Source organism: Puma concolor, chromosome A3 (genome assembly GCF_028749965.1).
Source record: "Puma concolor isolate L17-30 chromosome A3, mPumCon1.1.hap2, whole genome shotgun sequence".
Classification (NCBI taxonomy): domain Eukaryota; kingdom Metazoa; phylum Chordata; class Mammalia; order Carnivora; family Felidae; genus Puma; species Puma concolor.
The window spans coordinates 139,617,371-139,635,823 of NC_141669.1; the positions used below are offsets into that span (position 1 = coordinate 139,617,371).

Here is an 18,453-nt window from a genome sequence, read left to right on the forward strand (position 1 = left end):
TCCTCGGGAAGCCTCCCCTCGGGATCCAATCATCCCCCTTCAGAAAGTCTCACTTGGATCTGGTCGTCCCTCCTCAGGAAGCCTCACTTGGGATCTGGTCGTCCCTCCTCAGAAAGTCTCCGGATATTGTCATCCCTCTTCAGCCTCACTCGGGATCTGGTCGCCCCGCCTCAGGAAGTCTTCCCTCAGGATCCAATCATTTCTCCTCAGAAAGTCTCACTCGGGATCTGGTCGTCCCTCCTCAGGAAGTCTCCCCTCAGGATCCAATCATCCCCCTTCAGAAAGTCTCACTTGGATCTGGTCATCCCTCCTCAGGAAGTCTTTGGATCTGGTCGTCCCTCCTCGGGAAGCCTCACTCGGGATCCGGTCACCCCTCCTTAGGAAGCCTCACTTGGGAATCTGGTCGTCCCTCCTCAGAAAGTCTCTGGATCTGGTCATCCCTCTTCAGCCTCACTCGGGATCCGGTCGCCCCGCCTCAGGAAGCCTCACTCGGGATCGGGTAGTTGTTCTCCACTGTCCACCAACTTCTGGCCTGTGTGGAGAAACTCACTGCCGTAGTTTTTCAGTTGGTTCGTTTTTAGGATCTCTGTGTTGTCCTTGATGTATTTGGCAAGTCGGCCCCTTGGAGAACCTTCTGATATGGATATTCACATCTTTCAATTCTGAGAAAATACTTTGTTATGTTCCAACCTTGCGTTAATTTTTTTTTGCGCTGGTCAATACAGAGATATTCCAGAGCTCTTTTTGCCTTGTTTAAGGGCATCTTTTATTAACGAGTACAGTCTTTTGGGGCACCTGGGTGGCTCAGTCGGTTGAGCGTCCGACTTCGGCTCAGGTCGTGATTTTGCAGTCTGTGAGGTTGAGCCCCACGTCGGATTCTGTGCTGACAGCTCAGAGCCTGGAGCCTGCTTTAGATTCTGTCTCCCTCTCTCTGCCCCTCCCCTGCTCGTGCTTTGTCTCTGTCTTTCAAAAATAAACAAACATAAAAAAATATTTTAACGAATACGGTTTTTTTGTCTTTTGGGGATAACAGTTGCGCTTTTCTCTCCTTTTGTTTTTCTAAGCTTCCTTTTTGCATGGTCTTCGTCTTCCCCAGGTTCGGCGTCTGCAGCTAGCCTCGGCTTGTCTAGATCGTCTAGATCGTCCAGATCTTTCTAGGTGGCAGGCTTCCCGGGAGTACTCTTGCTCAGGGCCAGGGCCCGGGGCAGGTTGGTCTGTGGTGACACTGGGGGGTGCGCCCCTGCCTCCGGTGCCCTGGTGCTACCCCTCTGCCTCGTCCCCCTTCTCCGCCTCCCAGCCTACCGTTGAGCAGTGGGGAAGGTCCTGGGGCCTCCGCCTTCCTGGTCTCCGGGCTCCCGGTGTGGCTGTGTCACATCCGGCACTCCAGGATCTGCTCTCCGGTTCTAGAACTCTGGCACTGCTGTCTCAGCTCTGCTCTGTTCACGTCCCTTGCTCACCGGGTCGTCAGGGTTTAGAGGTCAGGGGCCTCCAGTCCGCCATCTGTCACCCACTTTGGCCTGGCCTTTTTTCCCAAGTGTTCGTAACTTAACTGAGATGGTGATCCATTTCGTGTCCTTTTCCTCGATCCCCTTAACGGTACGTTTCCTCGTGTGCAGGAAAACTGCGAACTGTTCGCGATGGCTGCTTACGCTACGGTCTGCTGAAGTGTTGCTGGCCTTGACTCTTTAGCTTCTGTCCCTTTTGGAACGTTAAGGACGATGTGGTGGGGCGCCTGGGCGGCTCGGTCGGCTAAGCCTCCGACTCTTGGTTTCGGCTCAGGTCACGATCTCCCGGTTCGTCAGCTCAAGTCCCACATCGGGTTCTGCGTCGGGCTCTGCGCTGTCAGCACGTAGCCTTCTTGGGGTATTCTCTCCGTCACTGCCCGTCTCAAAAGAAGTAAATTTAAAAAAAAAAAAAAAAAAAAAAAGGACGATGCTAAAACAGACCTCCTGATAGCACTTCAGCTCTGTGGCGTGTGTCCTTGGGAGAGAATCCCTGCCCGGCAGTTTCAGGCAGGAAGCTGAAGCCGTAGAGGGGTGGCTCTCAGAGGGAGAGGAAGGTCATTCTAGTCGTTTACCTTAATCAACCTGGACGCCGAGTCCCGATTGCCCTCAGGGTGGTGGGCCCAGCCACCGCCACCTGCCCTCAGCAAGCCCCCTGGCGGCTCCTGGGCCCGCAGTGCCTGCCTCCACTGCCCCCACGTGGGAGAAAACGGCGGAGGGTAGACAGGACAGAGCTGTAAACTAAGACCGAGCAGGAGAGACCGACCCCGAGGTCGCAGAGGCTGGGGGACGGTCGCCTAGCAGGGCTGCAGGGCCGCGGGGCCGACTCGGCCTTGCGGCGTGGCCCAGTCAGGCCCTTTGTGCCGCCTTGGCCTCCCCTCCGTGGACGGGCTCGGGCCCCGAGCTCTGGAGGAGGACTCCGTGGTCAGAGTGCAGGGAGGAGCCCACGTTGCGCAGGGAGGAAGGTGAGCTGCCTTCTGGGCGGTGGCGAGCAGGGGGCGCCTCCTCTGGCTCAGGGGCCTGTGGCGCTGAGCCCTCCAGAAGAGCCCGCACCGTGGTGACCGGTGGTGACCGGTAGTCGTTGAGGACAAAAGTCACAGAGCTTTCTTTCGGCCGAGTTTCCGAGTAAAGACCTTTCCGTGGAAAGCAGCGTTGGCCTTGGGCGCGGTCCTGCCCCTCCTTCCGAGGGTGCACCCGGTGAATAAGCCGGGATCTTCTCTTCACAGCTGGCTGGAGGAGGCCTCACCTTGGCGGGCACCGCCCCGTGCACATTGCCCTGCCCTCCCCTCCCCGCCGGCTCCGGCGCACCCCTCCCTGCTCCCACTAGGCCCTCCTCCCCCTTGTGCTTCCTTCCATCGCCTCCTCCCGGGTCTCCCCAGACTCTCCCGGGCGCTGCCCCCGACGTGGCCGTCCTGAAAAGCTGGCTGTGGTAGGCCTTTGTGGTGCCCTGCAGGGCTGCGAGCTGCCTCCCCCGGGCGGGACTGCCTGCCTGGCCTCTCCAGACAGAGACCCGGCGGCCCAGCATCCCTACCGTAGACTCTGGGCCCACCCTAGCTGGACAGATGCGCTGTGGTCACGGGCCCTAGAAAATGGTGAGCTGGCGGCTGTGGGTCTTCATCTGCCGGGTGAGAGGTCCTGGGACCCGCCCCTGGGTTTGGTGGGCAGGGGGGCGGGGGGTTGACCCTAGCACATGGAGGGCCACATGCCTAGCACAGGGACGTGGAGAGTATTCAGTTCTGCCGAGTGGCGCGATGCGCAAGAGTGGCAGTTCTGCGCGTAGAACGCCTGCACACGGGTGATGGTTACTGTCGCGCACCTAATGGAGCGACTCCAGCTCCGCCCCGTGACCCTCCAGCCGGGCGCCGGAGACACATCTGTGTCCCTGTTCCCATCTGCTTCCCCTTCAGATGCTGGACGAGAACCACCACCTGATCCAGTGTATCCTGGACTACCAGAGCAAGGGCAAGACGGCCGAGTGCACCCAGTAAGTGGCCGTCGGGCTGCGGAGGTCACCCTCAGAGGACGGCCTCGTCCCCCCACCCCGGGGCGCTCCCCGAGGAGGGGGAGACGACGTGGAGGGAAATGAAGGGTGGGCGGAGGGGGCTGCTGGGGGACACACCAGGGGACGATGAGCGCCCCTGGGCGGGACCTCGTGTGACCCCCGGGGCTGGACGCGGAGTAGGTGCAGGGGCTGGCTGTCAGAGCCACCGGAGGCCTGGCATGTGTGAGCGGTCGCCAGGTGCCTGGGGGCTTTTCCTGGGTTGAACCGGGCTTCCCCACGTCCTCCCGGCCTGTTTGGGGGGCCGCTTCCAGGGGGCAGAGAGATCAAGTCTGCCGCGTGTCACGGTCAGATGGAGGAGGGCTTGTCCTCTGGCGTCCGCTCCGGTGTCTCCCTCAGTCTTCTGCCTCCTCCCGCCGCTCTGAACAGACCTGGTGGCGCGTGCCCTTGGGCCACCGCCTCGGGGGCCTTTCAGCATGTTTTCGTCAGACAGGATCCCGCTCACGACTCAGGCCGGGTCCTATTCCCTGCCCGGCCCTGTGCTAGAGCACAGAGCGCTGTGTTGCCTGCCCCGTCCCCGAAGGTCAGTGTCCCCCTGGGGCCCGGCTGCGAGGCTGTCCCAGGTGGACTTCGTTTCTTCCAACTGGCCCGTGGGCGCTGCCTCACTGTGTGTCCCTCCCCTGCAGGTACCAGCAGATCCTGCACCGGAACCTGGTCTACCTGGCCACGATCGCGGATTCTAACCAGAACATGCAGTCCCTGCTGCCCGCCGTGAGTGCCCGCGGGGGGCAGGGGGGGACAGTGGGCCACCCTCGCCCAGTGCAGTTGCCTGCTGCGATCCGGGGAGCAGCCGTCGGAGCGTGTTACGTGGAGTAGCCAAGGAACAGACAGGAGCCCGCAAAGGGGCAGGAGGCCAGTTGGCCCGAGTCGGAAGTGGACTGGTCAGAATTGTGACATCAGTTTCTGTAGCAAAGGGAGGTGACCCTGAGGAAGCAAACCTAGAAACGGTGGGCGGCAGGTCTCCGTGGGGAACAGGAGGTGGTGTGGGGGATTCTCGCTCTTTATCGTGAGCCCTTCTGAGCGAGTCTGAAGATGCTGCCCAGGAATAAACGGCGCTCCGGTTCGGCAACAGAACTGTGAGATGCCGCCGGTGCAGTGAAGGTTTTAAGTGTTAACATACTTTGTTTTCTGCTTAACTTTTTAAAATCCGTTTTCCCCAAATCAAATAATTGCTGCAAAGGCAAGGTCCAGCAGTGGCCGCCTCCCGCAGGTGGACCAGAAGGCAGAGCCGCGAGAAGGACCCGCCCGTGTAGACCGTGGTGGGCAGGGACGTTCTGGGACACACGCGATGCCCCCTGGTGCCCTGGAAAGTGATGTCCTAGGTGCCAGGGTGTCTTACCAACGAAATTGTTAAATGGACATTGATTGGTCTATGAAATCGGGATTCCTCGCTCTGGAGACAGCAGTGGATCCTGCGGGGAACTTCATTTTCTTGGCCAGGTGTAGACAGCATCTGCCTCCGAACCTTCGGAGCTGCTGTTTGGTCTGGATCCGGGAGGTGAGGGTGCAGGGGTCCCTCGTGTGTCCCGTCGCCTTCTACATCCTGATCACGGTTGGGCTTGCTGCGGGGCAGGGCACACGCACGGGAGGAGCAATGAGAGGGCCAGGGCTAGGGCACAGGGCAGTCTGTGCAAAGGCCCGGGGCATGGGGTGGTGTGGATGAGGGACACAGCGAATCCTGGCCAGCTGAGGCCAGGGTGCAGGGGCAGGGGCAGGGGCAGTGTGGTGGACCGGTGAGGTGGTCCCTTGCATCCCCAGTGAGGAGGGCCCATCTTTGAACCTCCGGTATGTGCTGGTTAGCTTGGTACTCGCTTAAGGTCTGAACGCTCACAAGAATGCTCGGTGTACCGTCTCCTGGCCTGAGGTGTTTGGGCCTCGTAGTCCGCAGTCACCGATCACGTGTGTGAGCGGCAGTCGGTCACAGACATCTGCCAGGTGGCCGTGAGCCGTCGAGGTAGCTCTCTCGAACCGCCGAGTCCCTGGAGGGCTTCGGGTGCTTCGTCTCTGGGTTAACCAGCCTCCTGTTACTTTCTTGTCGCCTGCAGCCGCCCACCCAGAACATGAACCTGGGCCCCGGAGCGCTGTCCCAGAGCGGCTCCAGCCAGGGCCTGCACTCCCAGGGCAGCCTCAGTGATGCCATTGGCACGGGCCTGCCCCCGTCCTCCCTCATGCAGGGCCAGATCGGCAACGGTGAGTACCCGGAGCACTGGCGACAGGGTCACCGCCTCGGGCTCCCCGGTGCCTGGCTGTCTCGGCAGAGCACCCCATGCCCTGCAGAGCTGAGCGTGGGACGTCCCTCCTCCCAGAGGCCCCGGCTGCGGGGGCGCCGCTGTGCCCGGGTGCGCGTGCGCAGGGTAACATGCAAAGGGGATAAAGCGCTTCAGGTCCCCTGCTCTGCTTTGACTTCACATCCACACGGGTTCCGGGTGGGTTTTTTAAACGAGAGCAAAAAGGTTATCTCCGGATCAAGAGCTCGATCTCTGGCCACCGGGAACCGTCACCGTCACAGCTAACGTGCGATTCCCGCGCTCGGTTTGTTTCCTTCATCGGCGCTGCCGACCACGGGCTGGCCTCCCTCCGCACGATCGCTCGAAGGAAACGTGGGGTGTCTGGCGGCAGGGCCAGGCCTGCCATCAGACGCGGTCCCTGGTGGGTTTAAGGTCCCCTCCCTGTGCTCCTGGCAGGTCCGAACCACGTGTCCATGCAGCAGACGGCACAGAGCACACTGCCCACCACCTCCATGAGTATGTCGGGCAGCGGCCACGGCACGGGGCCCGGCTACAGCCACTCGGGACCCGCCTCGCAGAGCGTGCCCCTGCAGGGCCAGGGCGCCATCGGCAACTACGTGTCCCGGGCCAACATCAACATGCAGTCCAACCCAGGTACCGCCCTGCTCGGCCCTGGGACACCCCTCCGGCCCCCGTGACCCTTCGAAATATGTGCAGACCGTGCACGCGGTCCTGTGGGGCTTCTGAAGGGGTGGGGGCCGTGGGAACAGACCACGTGAGGTCTGGCTCTGTGGAGAGGGGGTTTCCACCAGTCCCCGCGGGAGCGTCAGGCGAGGCCGTGCCGAGGGGCGGTCCGTGCCCTATCTGAGGACGGGACCAGGCTCACGCGGGGTCGGGGGCGGTGTGGCCAGAGCGCAGAAGTGGGCAGCGAGCAGGGCCATAGACGCTGGGCCAAGGGAGCCCCGTGGGCTGGGAGTGGGGTGCCGAGCACTGGGAAACGTTGGGTCCCCATCGAGCTGTCCCAGAGTGTCAGACACTGAATTTCAGAGGCTTGGTACGGACAGGGAGATCATGAGCTCTCTCCCTAGTTTACTTTCACGTCTTGTAATGTCTGGCTTCTTTGGGAGGGGGAGAGCATGAGCAGGGGGAGGGGCGGGGGTGGGGGAGCAGAGCCCGACACAGGGCTCAAATTCACAAACCGTGAGATCACGACCTGAGCCAGTCAGATGCTCAACCAACTGAGCCATCCAGACACCTTTTTTTTTTTTTTTTTTTTTTGAGAGAGAGAGAGAGAGAGAGAGAGAGGGAGAATGAGCAAGCAGGGGAGGGGCAGAGAAAGAGAGAAACCTAAGCAGGCTCCACGCTGTCAGCGCAGAGCCCAACACGGGGCTCGGACCTACAAACGGTGAGATCATGATCCGAGCCGAAATCAACAGTCAGACACTTAACTGAGCCACCCAGGTGCCCCAAGATGAGGATGTTCTGGACATATCGAGCCAAGATATATTACTAAAATAGATCTCACCTGTTTGTTTTACTGTCGTGGCATGGCTCACTTCCCGTCCTCCTGGGCAGTGCTGCTCTAGCGGGCTCTGAGCAGGGGCGGCACGACTGGACAGGCCAGGGGGCACAGGCCTGAGCATCCGGGGGCACGGGCATGGCTCCTTCGCAACCAGCCCAGGGGACGAGGGATGACAGGACAGGACTCGTGTTTCTCTGTGCGTGGAGGTGGCCCGGGAGCTGGAGTCAGACAGGGATGCGGCCGGGGTCTGGGGTGAGGGTGAGGACGCCCGCCTGGGGAGCTTCTCGGGGTTATTCGGGTCTGTCGTGTCGCCCAGTGTCCATGATGCACCAGCAGGCGGCCTCGTCCCACTACAACTCGGCGCAGGGCGGGAGCCAGCACTACCAGGGCCAGTCGTCCATCGCCATGATGGGCCAGGGCGGGCAGGGGAGCAGCATGATGGGGCAGCGGCCCCTGGCGCCCTACCGGCCCTCCCAGCAAGGTAATGCCCGCACCGCGTCTTTCTGCCTGGGAAGCTGGGGGGCGTGAGGCTTTAGTTCTTTAGTATTGAGCAAGGATCGTGGATGGTCCGGAGCCTCGTGGGGCTAACGAAATACGGAAGGACAAGGGCCGGTGCCGCTCCTGGAGGTGGACGGGCTTGAGGGGCTGTAGGGGGTTAAGTCAGGCGCAGGGTCCACAGCAGGTGCTGGGGCGGTCAGGTTTGTAAGTGTGGTCCCGGGGACTGGGGGCTGGATGCGGGGGGTCCCGACCAGGCCGTCGAGGAGGCTGTCACGTCACGGGAGAACCGTTGCTGAGTTACCGTCCTGCCCCCAGGCTCGTCCCAGCAGTACCTGGGCCAGGAGGAGTACTACGGAGGCGAGCAGTACGGACACGGCCAGGCCGCCTCGGAGCCCATGAGCCAGCAGTACTACCCTGACGGTGAGGCCCGCGCCCGCCCCGGCACCGGCCGTGGGGTGGCTGCCCACCGCCGTGCTCCGGTCGCCCCCGGCGCAGACCCGTCGCCCCCGGCCTCTGCCGGCAGGGCACCCGGAGTCCCCCTCGCCCGAGTGCCTTTGGGAACTGGGGTGAGGGCACGTCTGGTCTCTGCTGAGAGAAGCTTCCGGTTCAGGCCACAGCCACTCACCTACTTGAGGCTCCTCTCTCCCTTCCCAAACGGCAGCAGGGGGTTGAGGCTGAGATGTGCCGTCCCCTCAGTCAGGGCATGTAATTGTTTTGGAAGGTGGACACGGGAGCCCTTACGAAATGCCTTCCGAAGGCGGCGGTTTGTATCTGCTGCTCAGTTTCTGCGGATTCTTTTCCCTTGGTGCCGCCTTTCGGTCACGTTTGAACAGTCTCAGGATTTGTGGAGGTGGTGTGGAAAGCGGTCACCTAGGATTGGTGGGATTTGCAGGGGGAAGGACCCTGGGCACGGAGCACGCGTGGGGTGGGTGGTGGGGAGGCGGCCGAGGCCAGGGCAGGGCGAGCTGTGTCGCCGCCACATGATGGTGACAAGGCCTCCTGAGGGCTCACGGTGCCCGGGATGAGGGGCCGCTGGGCCTTGTCACGTGTCGGGCACTGAGTACACGGTCTCCTCTCTGTAAACTGTGACAGATGGACTCCTCACGCTCACCTCCAAGCAGGGTGGCTGCCTGCGTCTCAAGGGAACAGAGGCCAGGAGGTGGCGGGAAACTGCTTCACAGACTTAACCTGCGGGAAAAAGACGGATCGGGCCTGACTCCGGGCACTCCTGACCCCACGTGTTGCCCGTTCAGTTCACGACTGAACCCCGAGCCCAGGCGGCCTGGACCCCCCACTGACTGTGGTCCATGTGGGTTTTCCCGCAGGACACGGAGACTACGCCTACCAGCAGTCGTACACGGAGCAGAGCTACGACCGGTCCTTCGAGGAGTCCACGCAGCACTACTACGAGGGCGGTAAGCTGCGCGGGGCCCACGCTTCAGTCAGACACGTGCTATGCCGGGTGGCGCTGCACTCTGTGAGGCCAAGGGTACCTGTGGCCGCTGCGGGCGCTGCGCTCATGACGCGGGCGGGGTGGTTGGAGTGGTCGCTCTGGAGTTGTGGGGGAACAGACCCTACCATCTGTGCAGGGGGAGCTCAGACGGGCTCCCTTAAGAGTTGCCGGCTCGGTCGGGGGGGTCCGGGCACCCTGTGTCCCTCCCGAGCCAGGCAGGCAATGCACATGGGGTGCGTGGCTTCCTTGGGTTTGGCCTGGGCGTTTCTTGAAACACCTGCTGGCCAGATCAAGTGCAGCTTGGGCTGGGAGCTGTCCGCAGAGGTGGGGTGAGGCAGTGACGTTCTAGAAGCAGACTCTGACAACACAGAGCCAAGTAGCAGCACGCACCCGTTTTCCTGCTGTGAATACTCCCACTCACACTGACTTCCAGCCACCAATGTGGTGTCACCAAACACAACTAGGAAGAAATTTGCACGTTAACCTCTCAGATGGGGCCCCTATAGAGTGAAGGTACCTCGCTGCCCTTGCGAGACCCCAGGGGAAGAGAAAACCGTGAGGCCACAGGGCACTGGGACATCAGCCCGTTTATAGCCTAGGCTTCCCGGTCAGGACATCAGAAGGGGAGACAGCGTGAGGTTTCGTAGCAGGGCCCCTGGGGAAGGAAACACAGCTATAACCATGAAACAGGCAGTTTGCAAGTCCAGGTGTTTACAGTGGCTTTTTAAAAGAATTAAGCTAAAAACACAACAGTATTTACCGCTTGAACCATTTCTGAGCGTAGTTCAGTGACGTTCAACACATTTACATTGGGCGGCCGTCCCGACCGTCCGTCCCCGAACTTGTTCATCTTCCAGACTGATTTTCTGCCCCCATCAGACACTGGTTCCCATCTCCTGCCCCCAGCCCCCGGCGCCCACTTTCTGTCTCTGCGTGTGACTGCGTCCATCATGCAGGATCATACAGCACTTGTCCTTCTGTGAGTGGCTCACTTCGGTCAGCATAATGTCCTCAGGGTTCATACGTGTGTTAGCAGCTATCGGAGCGTCCTTCCTTTTAAAGGCGGAATCGTTTTCTAGTGTGTGGGCACAGCATCTTGTTCGTCCATTTCACGGTCGATGTTTTAAAATTTTTTTAACGTCTATTTTTGAGAGAGGGGAGGAGAGAAAGACACGACGTGAGTGGGGGAGGGGCGGAGAGTGAGGGAGACACAGAATTCCAAGCGGGCTCTGGGCTCTGAGCTGTCAGCCCAGAGCCCGACGCGGGACTCGAACCCGTGGACGGTGAGATCGTGACCTGGGCCAAAATCAGCCACTTGACCGACTGACCCCCCAGGCGCCCCGATCGATGGACGCTTTTGAGTTGTCTCCGTCTCTCAGCTGTCGTGAGTAACGCTGCTGTGAACGTCAGCGTGCAGATGTCTCTTTGAGTCCCTGCTTTCTTTTCCTTTGCATTTATGCCCAGAAGTAGAATGAGGGGTGGTCCGGTAATTCTGTGTTTAATTTTTTGAAGAACTGCATTCTGTCTTCTGTGGCGCGATCTTGTTTCTTAGTTACGGCGGTAGGAGATTATAGGACATGTGGAGAATACGGGAGAATCGCCCAGTTGGAAGGACTTCCCCGCAGCGATTCCCCCTGTCCCCACGTTTGGGTGTTGCTTGCGAACACGGGTCAGACCCAGCCTTCTTGTCCTGGCGAGGCTGGCTCCCCAGGCCCCGTGATGGCCCGTGCCTGTGCATCACACAGCCAGGCAGGTCCTCACCCCTACCCCGGCAGGTGCCCCACCTGTTCCCAAAGCAGGTGCTGTGACCTGGCCATCACCCCTGGCTGGATCTGAAACCTGATGATGGTTGTAGAACAAGAGAACAAAACATCCCAACCACCTTGAAGTAAAATTATTTATGGACAACTTCATGTTCCCCGTTGTTTTTACGAACCAGTCAAGTGATTGAGTGTTGGCCATTGATGGGGAAAGGGTGACGCTTTTTTAAAAAAAATTTGTTTTAATGTTTGTTTATTTTTGAGAGAGAGAGAATGGGGGAGGGGCCGAGAGCGGGGGGAGACAGGATCCAAAGCAGGCTCTGCGCTGACAGCAGCGGACCTGACACAGGGCTCGAACTCACCAACCTGAGCCACGAGCAACTCACCAACCTGAGCCGCACGCTTAGCTGGCTGAGCCACGCAGGCGCCCTGCGGGCAACACCTTTATCCTGCCTCCTCACCACAACTCAGGTGGTTCCTGTGTCGCGCTTGGTCGTGCCTTCCGTTACGACCACAGTAAACTCGCCACCCGAGACCACCGAGGCGGTCCCCTCATCCACACGGTCGCCCCAAGCGCTGTTCTGCAGCGGAAGCTCAGCTGCTTCTCTTCGCTTCCAGTTGAAGGCGGGTGTGAGTGAGCGTTCTCGGGGCGCACCACATGCCCCTCACCTTGGACGTTTCCAAGACGCACGCTGGCCCAGCGACAGCTCTGCGGGCTCCTGACCGTGGCGGCCGGCCCGTGTCACTGGCACTGGCACGGGTATGGGAGGGTGGAGGGATCGCGGGCTGACAGGGGAACAGATGGGCCCACACTGGGCAGTCGCGCCCACGCAGCCTCGCCGGGAGGCGCTTGGACAGGGTGCTGGAGGGGGAGCCCCTCGCAGCGGGAGACCCGCAGACAGGCCGCGGCCAGAGGCCACACTGCAGACGGGGGTCCCGGGGAGAGGGTTCCTGTGCCCAGCAGCACGGCTCCGGGCCAGGGGCCGACAGCTGTGAGCACTGACCTGCCTCCAGGTAGCAGCTGCTGGTGACACTTCACAGGGTACACCAGCTGGTGGGCTCTACACGGCTAAAACTCCACGTGTTTGGGCCATTATAGAAACAACTTGACGCGTAAAAAGTCGAGTTTGGCGCACTCAGGTGTCTGCGCCGCTGGGTCTCCGCCTGCCGGGAAGAGGTGAGCTCCCGGGGCCACCTGGGGCTCATCCCTGCACGCTCTCCTCTGCCAGCACTGGGGCCTGTCCGCAGAGGCCGCGGCCGTGGGCCCTCCGTCCGCCTCCCGGGACGCCGGCGCTCGGCCCTCTCCACTGGGAGGGCCCTCTGCTCACCGCCTGCTCTGCGGCGTCCCGGTGAGAGTGCTCAGGAAAGAACCTTCCGGCAGAAATGACTGCTCCAAAGACAAGTTCAGGACGTGCCGCTCAGCCTTGGGAACTTCGAAGCGCACGTTTTTATACCCTTACGTTTGGCTCACGGGTTCTCGCCTCCCATAATCCGCAGGACGTTTGCTAGAACGGTCACTTTTTTTAAGGCAGGTGTGGCAGACGGAATGGTTTCCTCCTGAATCTGGAAGCTTTTCGTTCCGTCTTGTTAACTGGACCTCGACCCAGCACTACCCGTACTTGTGTCACAGGGCCCAGGTCACCCCACGGTGGGTGGCAGTGCCGGGTGTGGTGTGAGAGGCAGGCGGCGTTCTGCTCTGAGGAGACTGGATGTGCGTGAGTGGCCCGTGGCCCCGTGCAGGCGGAGGGCACCGAGTGGAAGCAATGAGGGGGTAGGTTGAAGCCAAAATGAAGAGTCTTCCAGTCATTACATTATTCCATGTGATGGGGAGCCTTGTGGGGCGCGGCGGCTGGTCCTGGGGTTCACAGGAGGTGGCACGGGACAGGAGCCCCGGGTGGTCCCGTACAATGAGAGGGCGCTAACGTGCAGAGGGCTGGTTCCAGGCCAAGCGGGATGAGGGGATGTGGGTTCGGCCGAGCCAGGTGGACACAGCGCCATCAGGGCCCCCGCCGAGCAGTCCACGGAAGCCTTGAAGTCCTGCTGCACCCTGTCACTGAGATCTGCAGTGGCGGAGAGCAGACAGAGCCAGGGTCTGTGGCCCTGTGACCGGTCCATGTGTCTGTTAAACAGTGGCTATTAAAGGAAGCAAAGCCTCTGTGGCTGCCGTGGTGGAAAATCCGGGTGGTGCCGGGTGCTCAGGCCGGGTGCCGAGGACCAGGGTGTCTGGGGTGCCGCCTTCTGCGGAACACGGTACGTGTTTGCACATGCACACACACCCCACGGACAAACTCTGGAAAGACGGTCAGGACACCGATAGAAGTGGCTGCGAGGGGACCGGGTGGCGACCGGGCAGGCTGCGGGTGGCCTTTTTCCCTGAACCTCTTGAAGGTGGGCTAGCTTCGTGTTCACATTTGTGGATCTCGCGAACGTATCCGCCTGTGCGGAAGGTGAATTTACAAATATTAAACGTGACTATCTCCGAAAATCAAAGCAGCCCAACCCTGTGGCCGTCCAGACCCATCGCACCCCTGGTCCCATGGTCACGGCGCTGTTATCCTGGGTGTCCTCAGGGTCTTGCCCCGAGGAGACCCAGAGTGGCCCATGCGTGTCCCCGAGGCACACCCTTGCTCCCTGGTTTTTGTTGTTGTTGTTTTTAATGTTTATTTATTTTTGAGACAGAGAGCATGAATAGGGGAGGGTCAGAGAGAGGGAGACACAGAATCGGAAGCAGGCTCCGGGCTCTGAGCTGTCAGCACAGAGCCTGACGGCTCAAACTCAGGGACTGCGAGATCATGACCTGAGCCGAGGTCGGACGCTTAACCGACTGAGCCACCCAGGCGCCCTTGCTCCGTAGTTTTTATAGACTGCGTCACTGAGCTGATGGGTCACTGGTTCCTGGTGGTGGTTTTGTGTCCACGACGCTCAGCCAGGCCCCTTTCCTACTGGGCTTGACTCCAGAGGAGGGAAGGTTTTCCGGGCGTGGGAGGGCGGATGTGTGCTTCCCAGAGGCGTCCCTGCTAACGTTTGTGGCGCACTTACTGGGTGCCAGGCCGCAGCCGGATAGCCTGTGAGTGAACTCCTCCGTTACCATCCAGTAAGAAGGGGCTGTGAGGCTGAGGTATGCAGACTGAGCAAAAACTTCAAGCCCTGTGGAGGACCCGCCGTGTCTCAGATGTGCTTCCAGGGTGAGCGAGGCGAGGTGTGGAGCCCGCCACGTCCCGCCCCACGTCCTGCCCTGCATCTGCCCCGTGGCTGCCCACCCGTGGCTGTCCAGCCTGCCGGCCTCGGGGAAGGAGCTGTCAGAGCAGATGCGGTGGGTTTGCAGGGCCCCTGTAGGGGGGACTCGCCCTGGGGTTGGAGCACGCTGCTTTGGTGGCTGCTGTTGACGTCCCCGCGGACAGTTTTAACACCCTCGCGGGGTGAATTGGCTCTCGGGAAAGCTGCTGCTTAGAAAAATATGCCACCAGGATCTGGTTTTTAAATACTTGTATTTTACGGCTCCTAGAAAAGGAAAACTTACTTTTAATTGGGAAAATAAAGCAGAAAACAGGATTCGACAAATACGGGTTTTCATAATCTGGCCTCTATTTTCTTCTTTCTGGGACACGTTTTGTTTATAAAGAAAAGGAACAGGCAACTACAGTAGTCCCTCCCTCCCCCCACCCACAGTCTCCCTGCCGTCTCAGTGACGGGGCCGATCCCCTCCCTGACGCTCGGTCTGTTTCATCGTTACCGTTAATCTCCCATTGTGCCGAGTTCATAAACCGCACTTGGGGTGTGTGTCGAGGAAAACGCTTGGGGTGTGTAGAGCTTGGCGCCCCCACGCCTTCGGGCGTCCATGGGGGTCTTGGAGCAGGGTCCCCACGGGTAGGTGGGGGCTGCCACATCCTCTCCGGGCCAGCCATTCGTCTGCTGGCAGGTGTCGCTGGCGAGTGAGGGCCGGGGTCTCCTGAGCCCCCGCTGCAGACTCAGGACCGAACGCACTACGAAGGCTGCACGCTCTGCGTGGTTTTGAAGAGCGAAGCCCTACCTCAAAAGAACACGACAGAACCACACTTATGCTGGTCTTTTTTTTTTTAATTTTTTTTTTTTAAACATTTTTATTTATTTTTGAGACAGAGAGAGACAGAGCATGAATGGGGGAGGGGCAGAGAGAGAAGGAGACACAGAATCGGAAGCAGGCTCCAGGCTCTGAGCCATCAGCCCAGAGCCCGACGCGGGGCTCGAACTCACGGACCGCGAGATCGTGACCTGAGCTGAAGTCGGACGCTCAACCGACTGAGCCACCCAGGCGCCCCTATGCTGGTCTTTTTATAAAAGCATCCGGAGACCCGTGAATGGAATTTCGTCTCCAGCCTGAATCTGAACGGGCAGCTCTGGAGACCCTGCGGCGGGAAGGCTCTAGGAAGATTTGCATCTAACTCTCGGCCCACGTCCGGCGAGGCGCTCACTGGGACCCTCACTTTTCTCACTGCAAGCTTCCTTCTGCAACGAGGCTTTTAGCGTGGACACTGCCTGGTAAATCTTGAAAATGAGAGTTAAGGCATTTTCTCTGAAAAACAGAAAAAGTGAATCTGAAATAGTGCTTGGACTTTACCAACGTGAAGATAAAAACATACAGGCCGGCTCGGTCGGGGGAGCGTGCAGCTCATGATCTCGGGGCTGTGACTTCGAGCCCCACGTCGGGCGTAGATTAGTTAAATAAATAAACGTTTAAAAATATATAGGTATTTGGGGTGCCTGGGTGGCTCAGTCGGTTGAGCATCCGAGTTCAGCTCAGCTCATGATCTCGTGGTCCGTGATTTCGAGCCCCATGTCGGGCTCTGTGCTGACAGTTCGGAGCCTGGAGCCTGTTTCAGATTCTGTCTCCCTTTCTCTCTGCCCCTCCCCTGTTCACGCTCTCTCTCTGTCTCAAGAATAAAGAAAAAAACGTTAAAAAAATATACATATATACAAGTATATATCTGCCTTAAAAAAAATGCTCTGTGGCACTGATTTCCTAACGTCAAGGGAAAAACCCAATGTGGATCTGAGCCAGCACCGCGGACGTGCGCCTCCATGCCGAAGGTGTCCCGAAACATCAGGGCTCCTTCCGAGCCGCGTGGAGACACAGCCTTAGAGCTGCCGCTCACCTCAGCGTCTCCCATCAGCCACAGGAGCGACCGTCTCTGAATCTCCCTTCTCTGTGCCCCGTGTGTGAAATGGGGGTGTGGTGGTGTCCCCCTCCCAGTGTCACAGGAAGCACGTGGGGTAGTCCGTGTAGCCTGCTTGGGACCCACTCTGGCCCGCGGCCCCGTCCCACACACCTTACCGGTGAGAAGAGACAGCAAGGGAGGGGGACGTGTGTAGAACATTCCGAAGGCTCACTGACCGGTACTGATTCTCCGCCCAAGACCGTTAGAGTTTCTCCGTTTCCTCCCCACTGGCCGCCGTGTGGCTGCATCGGCAGCAGTGCGTTCAGTTGCCTGTGCGAGTCCTCGTGCTTTGTCCTTCCCACAACCGGCACCACAGCTGAGCGGCTGCTGGGATGGACTGTCCCAACTCGCCGCCTCTGGCTGTCGTGGTGGCCCAGGACCGCCGTGACCAGGTGCTGCCGAAACGGGCCAGGGGTCCGAGAGCCGACGCGGGGTGTGTCCCCGGCCTCCGTCCCCGCTTGCGGTGGCTCCGGCCGTCCTGGGTGTCCTTGCTCGTAGGCATGTCACTCCACGCTGCTGTCAGCACATGGCTCTCCCTGCGTCTGTGTCCACACTCCCTCTTACGACAGCACCCGTCATTGGATTAGGGCTCATTCTAGTCCAGCCAGCCTGCCCCTCACTGATCACATGTGCAGAGACCCTAATTCCAGATAAGACCACGTGCACAGGTGTGTGGGTAAGGACTCCAACGTACCTTTTGGGGGGACACGGTTCAACCCAAAACACTTGCATTAACCTTTGCTTTCGGTTCACTTTCGTTTTGGGTGTTTATTCGTAATCTTCTAAAACAAGAAGAGAAAATGTCGTAAAAGATTTGTGGGAAAGAGAAGATTCCGAGGTAGTCGAGGTGGCCCAGGGTTTTCCGAGGCGTCCACGTCCTGAGTGGCGGGAAGGGCTGCCTTTGTCCCTGGGAATGACCCGCGTGTCTCCTTCCCCCCACAGGGAACTCGCAGTACAGCCAGCAGCAGGCGGGGTACCAGCAGGGCGCAGCCCAGCAGCAGGCCGGGTACCAGCAGCAGTACCCCAACCAGCAGAGTTATCCCGGGCAGCAGCCGGGCTACGGTAAGGGGGTCGGGGGGAGGGCATGCCTTCCAACCCGGGCCCCACACGCGGTAACGCTGCTGTTCGTTCAGTGACACTTAGTACACTCATTCGGGAATAGTTTTATCTATATTTTAATGTTTTATTTATTTCTGAGAGAGAGAGCGCAAGCAGGGGAGGGGCAGAGAACGAGGGGAACGTGGGATCCAAAGCAGGCTCCACACTGTCAGCAGAGAGCCCAATGTGGGGCTCGGACCCATGATCCGTGAGATCACGACCTGAGCCGAAGGCTGACGCTCAACCGGCTGAGCCTCCCAGGCGCCCCATTTTGGAATAGTTTTAGATTTCCAGCGAAGCTGTGTGGCTAGTGCACAGAGTTCCCCTCTTGTTCACCTCGTCCGAGCACAGCGTGATCGTCACGACTAAGAAACTCCGCTGGCGCGTTGCTGTGGACGGAACTCCCGGCTTATCCAGATCTCACGGGGTTTCCCCCAGTATCCTATTCCGTCCTGGGACCCCTCTGGAGTCCCACAGGACATTGAGTCTCACGGCTCCTTAGGCTGGGACAGAGTCTCAGAAATCCCGGTCTTTCTGGACCTTGACAGTCGTGAGGGAGACTGGACGGGTGCTTTGTTGGACAGCCTTGGTGAGCTTTGTCTGAGCTTTTTCTCAGGATGACCGTGGGCTGTGGGGTTTGGAAAGCTCGCAGGGGCGAAAGACACTTCTCATCCCACATCAACGTGATGTGCCTCTGATGCTGGGTGTGGTCGCTTGGTTAGAGGCATCCACCCGGTGCCCCCGCCATCGAGCTGTCCCATCTTCCTCTCCTTCCCCCAATCATTGGAAGCAAGCCCCTGAGTCCAGCCCATACTCAAGGGGGGGATTGTCTACCGTAGACTGTTTGGAGTTCCTCTGTAAGGCGCACTCCACTTTTAATCATTTATTAGTGTGTATCTGTGGATATTAGTTTTATACGCTGGGTTGTATTCCAGTACTTCTCTGTTTGGTTCAGCATGTCCAGTTTGCCTCGTGGGAGCTCTTCCAGTCCCTTTGACATGTCCCCGTCCTTTTGTTTCTGAGCATTTCCTTATTCTCTGGGACCGTGATGCTCTCCCTGCACTAGCCCTAGACGTAGCCAGGTCTCACAGGAGCTCTGGTTCCCTGACGAGAGAACGTTGTTAGGGACTGAGAGCCA

General features: G+C 59.6%; 1 protein-coding gene across 5 annotated transcripts in view; it reads left to right on the plus strand.

Annotated features, from left to right (window-relative positions):
* The window catches only part of SS18L1 (SS18L1 subunit of BAF chromatin remodeling complex), a 29,713-nt gene that overhangs the window by 6,003 nt on the left and 5,257 nt on the right, over positions 1-18,453 (plus strand). For 2 of the 5 annotated variants that reach the window (XM_086702632.1, XM_086702634.1), the window contains 8 exons: positions 3,410-3,486; positions 4,188-4,272; positions 5,607-5,751; positions 6,246-6,443; positions 7,628-7,792; positions 8,125-8,229; positions 9,135-9,224; positions 17,160-17,279. In XM_086702632.1, the coding sequence (XP_086558758.1) occupies positions 3,410-3,486; positions 4,188-4,272; positions 5,607-5,751; positions 6,246-6,443; positions 7,628-7,792; positions 8,125-8,229; positions 9,135-9,224; positions 17,160-17,279 (985 nt within the window). Of the gene's footprint in view, positions 1-736; positions 3,095-3,409; positions 3,487-3,990; positions 4,085-4,187; positions 4,273-5,606; positions 5,752-6,245; positions 6,444-7,627; positions 7,793-8,124; positions 8,230-9,134; positions 9,225-11,493; positions 14,586-17,159; positions 17,280-18,453 lie in introns of those variants that run through there. The other 3 variants (XM_086702633.1, XM_086702636.1, XM_086702635.1) reach the window with 3 other exon arrangements.